The 2,701-nt window shown below is 56.6% G+C and overlaps 1 protein-coding gene across 1 annotated transcript in view; it reads left to right on the top strand.

Annotated features, from left to right (window-relative positions):
* MYO18B (myosin XVIIIB) overlaps window positions 1-2,701 on the top strand; it is a gene marked incomplete at its 3' end in the record, with an annotated part of 24,292 nt that overhangs the window by 15,942 nt on the left and 5,649 nt on the right. The window contains exons 19-20 of the mRNA XM_009082922.1: window positions 86-278; window positions 914-1,023. Of these exons, the coding sequence (XP_009081170.1) occupies window positions 86-278; window positions 914-1,023 (303 nt within the window). The remainder of the gene's footprint in view (window positions 1-85; window positions 279-913; window positions 1,024-2,701) is intronic.

Genomic DNA, 2,701 nt, shown 5'->3' with positions numbered 1-2,701 from the left:
ACTCTGCAGCAGGCACACGGGGAGAGTTTCACACCACTGGCACGTGCTGCCCCTTTGTCCCCACTGACCTTTTCTTGCCCACCAGGATGCCCTCACCAACCTCCTCCGACGTTCCCAGCTGCACTTTGTCCACTGCCTCCTCCCAGGAATGGGGTCAGAGGGGCCAGGCCCTCATCCCCCTGCACCACCTGACACAGCCCCACAGCTGGACGTGGTGGCCTTGAGGACACAGCTGGAGGGGACACATCTCCTGGATGCCCTGCGCCTCCACCGCGTCGGTACGTCCAGCCCCACCACTGCCATGTGCTGTGCCCATCCCACCCTCTGCTGCTGCCCTGTAAGTGCCTCAGCCCTTCCAGGCTTTGCTCATCATCCACTTCTCACCAGCCTCATTCCAGAAATCTCCCATAATTTTGCTGCTTTTTGCAGGGTTTTCCAGCCCTTTCCTGCCTGAAAGCCCTTCCAGGCTTTGCTCATCATCCACTTCTCACCAGCCTCATTCCAGAAATCTCCCATAATTTTGCTGCTTTTTGCAGGGTTTTCCAGCCCCTTTCCTGCCTGGGTGGCTGCAGCTCCAGTGGGGTGCCCCCAGGTCCAGGCTGGACCTGCACTGACTGTGGTCACAGTTGATGTCCTGGGGAGAGGGACCTGTGCAGGAGGTCCAGGGGTGTCTCCTGCATGGCATGAGGTGCTGGGATGGCATCTGGCCACCTCAAGCTCATCTCTGTGCCCTCTGCTCTGCCCCCACTGCAGGGGTTTCTCTCTCATGGCAGCTCCCCTGGTTCCCACCACCCACAGCAGCACATAGGATGTGCCACCCTTTGCAGCTCCCTCCCTCCAGGTCCCTCCCCAGCATTCCAGTGCCACATGTCCCTGGGCTGCTGCAGTCCCCACCGTGTCTGTCTGCCCCCAGGGTATGCAGATCGCCTGCTCCTCACCCAGTTCCGGAGGCGTTTCCAGGTCCTGGCTCCGGAGGTGATGAAGAAATACACCTCTGCCTACGAGGTGCCAAACGAGAGCAAGGTGTGTGCTGGGCTGGCTGGGGGGTGGGCTGAGATCCCTGCTGTGCCAGCTCCAGAGCTGTCTCTGCCCTCCCCAGTGCCACCAGGGCTGTCTTTTCAATGAGGAGCAGTTCCTGGAGTTCTTAGGTTGGATATCAGGAAAAGTTCCTTCACTGCAAGGGATGTCCAGCCATGGCATGGACTGTCCAGGGCAGAGGTGGAGTCACCACTCCTGGAGGGTTTCAACAGCTGTGTGGATGTGGTACTTGGGGACATGGTTTAGTGGTGGCATTAGCAATGCTGGGGGAGCAGTTGGACCTGATGATTCTACAGGGCTCTTCCAACCTAAATGATTCCAAGAATCTAAACACTAGGCTGCCCTCAGGAACTAGGAGAAGGAGAAAACCCCACTCAGCACAGCTCAGGGCAGCACACCAGCACTGGTGATTGGGTCTGCAAGTCTCCAGTCCAGCCTGTGGGTCAGGCTCTGGGCCATTAGAGCTCTCTCACAAGGACCAGGAGAGATCAGTCCATGGGGCTGCATCCTGCGTGGGCACAGCCTCCTGCAGCACTGGTTTTGGGGGTGGCTTTGCATCCTGCTCCTCTTTGCCCTCCCCAAGGGGCCTGAGCACAGAGGGACACGGATCCTCCAGCAGCATGGCAGAGCAGCTGAGCTCAGCTCTGCATCCTGGAGCCTCTCCCCTGAGAACTGTTCTTGCCAAGGCAGTAAACACTCCTGGTGTGGGTTGCACTCCCAATGATATTGCACCGTGGAGAGGACTTGAGGAACTCAGACTGGAAATGGAACCTGTTATTGTGTCTTTTTAATAGTCCAGAGGATACAGCTTTGACAATCCTGTGTGCTGAGGATTCCTGCTTGTCCTGGTTTGCAGGACAGGGCATAAACTGGGACTGGAGACATGAGCAGAGGGCAGGATCTGTGCATTGCTGTGGCCCAGAATGGCAACCCCCCAGCCCTCTCCCTTGCTCCTCCAAAATCCAGCTAGTTAAGGACAAACCAAGCAGCATTCCCAGGCACACAAGGGAACAGGGCCCATGGAGACTCCTGGGAACCAGGGATCCCCTGCAGCCCAGGGTGGCTCCTTGCCTTGTCACACAACACCTGAGAGCCAAAAGACCTCAGCAAAGAAGGTGGAGATGTGTCAGTTTTCTTTATTTCCTAATAAATTTGTAGCAAAACCAGGGAAGACCCATCCCTGTCCCTGGAATCTGGCTATGGGCAAGCTGGAAAGAGCCAGGAGGAGATGAATTAAAGATGGGCACGTGCTCTGTTGTGCAAACTGCCAGCAGTGAGTGCAAAGGCAGTTAAGACCTTGGGATTTAGTAAGACAAGTTTGACAGTCGGAAAAGGTCAATATTGTTATGAAATGCTGTTGGAAGCAGAGGGTGCCTTGTCAGCAGTGTGTAAGCAGGGGATTTGAAAAATCCCATCCTCCCTGGAGCTTGCTGCCATGAGGTTTAGTTAGCTGGGGACTGCTTCCCGGGAAGCAGCATTGACCTGGCTGCTGGAGCAGGAGAGAGAGAGGCTGGTCAGTAGTGAGCTGACAGCACAGCAAACACCAGCCCTGTGCTCGTGCCAGGAAGGGAACGAGGGTAGGGGTGGGGATGGGATGATATGGCAGAGGGATGTGGGGGAATGGGGATGGGATGTGATGGGATCAGATCATCCTGCACAGCCC

This window comes from Acanthisitta chloris, unplaced genomic scaffold, assembly GCF_000695815.1.
Source record: "Acanthisitta chloris isolate BGI_N310 unplaced genomic scaffold, ASM69581v1 scaffold9509, whole genome shotgun sequence".
Taxonomy (NCBI): Eukaryota; Metazoa; Chordata; class Aves; order Passeriformes; family Acanthisittidae; genus Acanthisitta; species Acanthisitta chloris.
The sequence above is the reverse complement of the archived record's forward strand: the minus strand, read 5'-3'. Positions and strand labels throughout refer to the sequence as shown.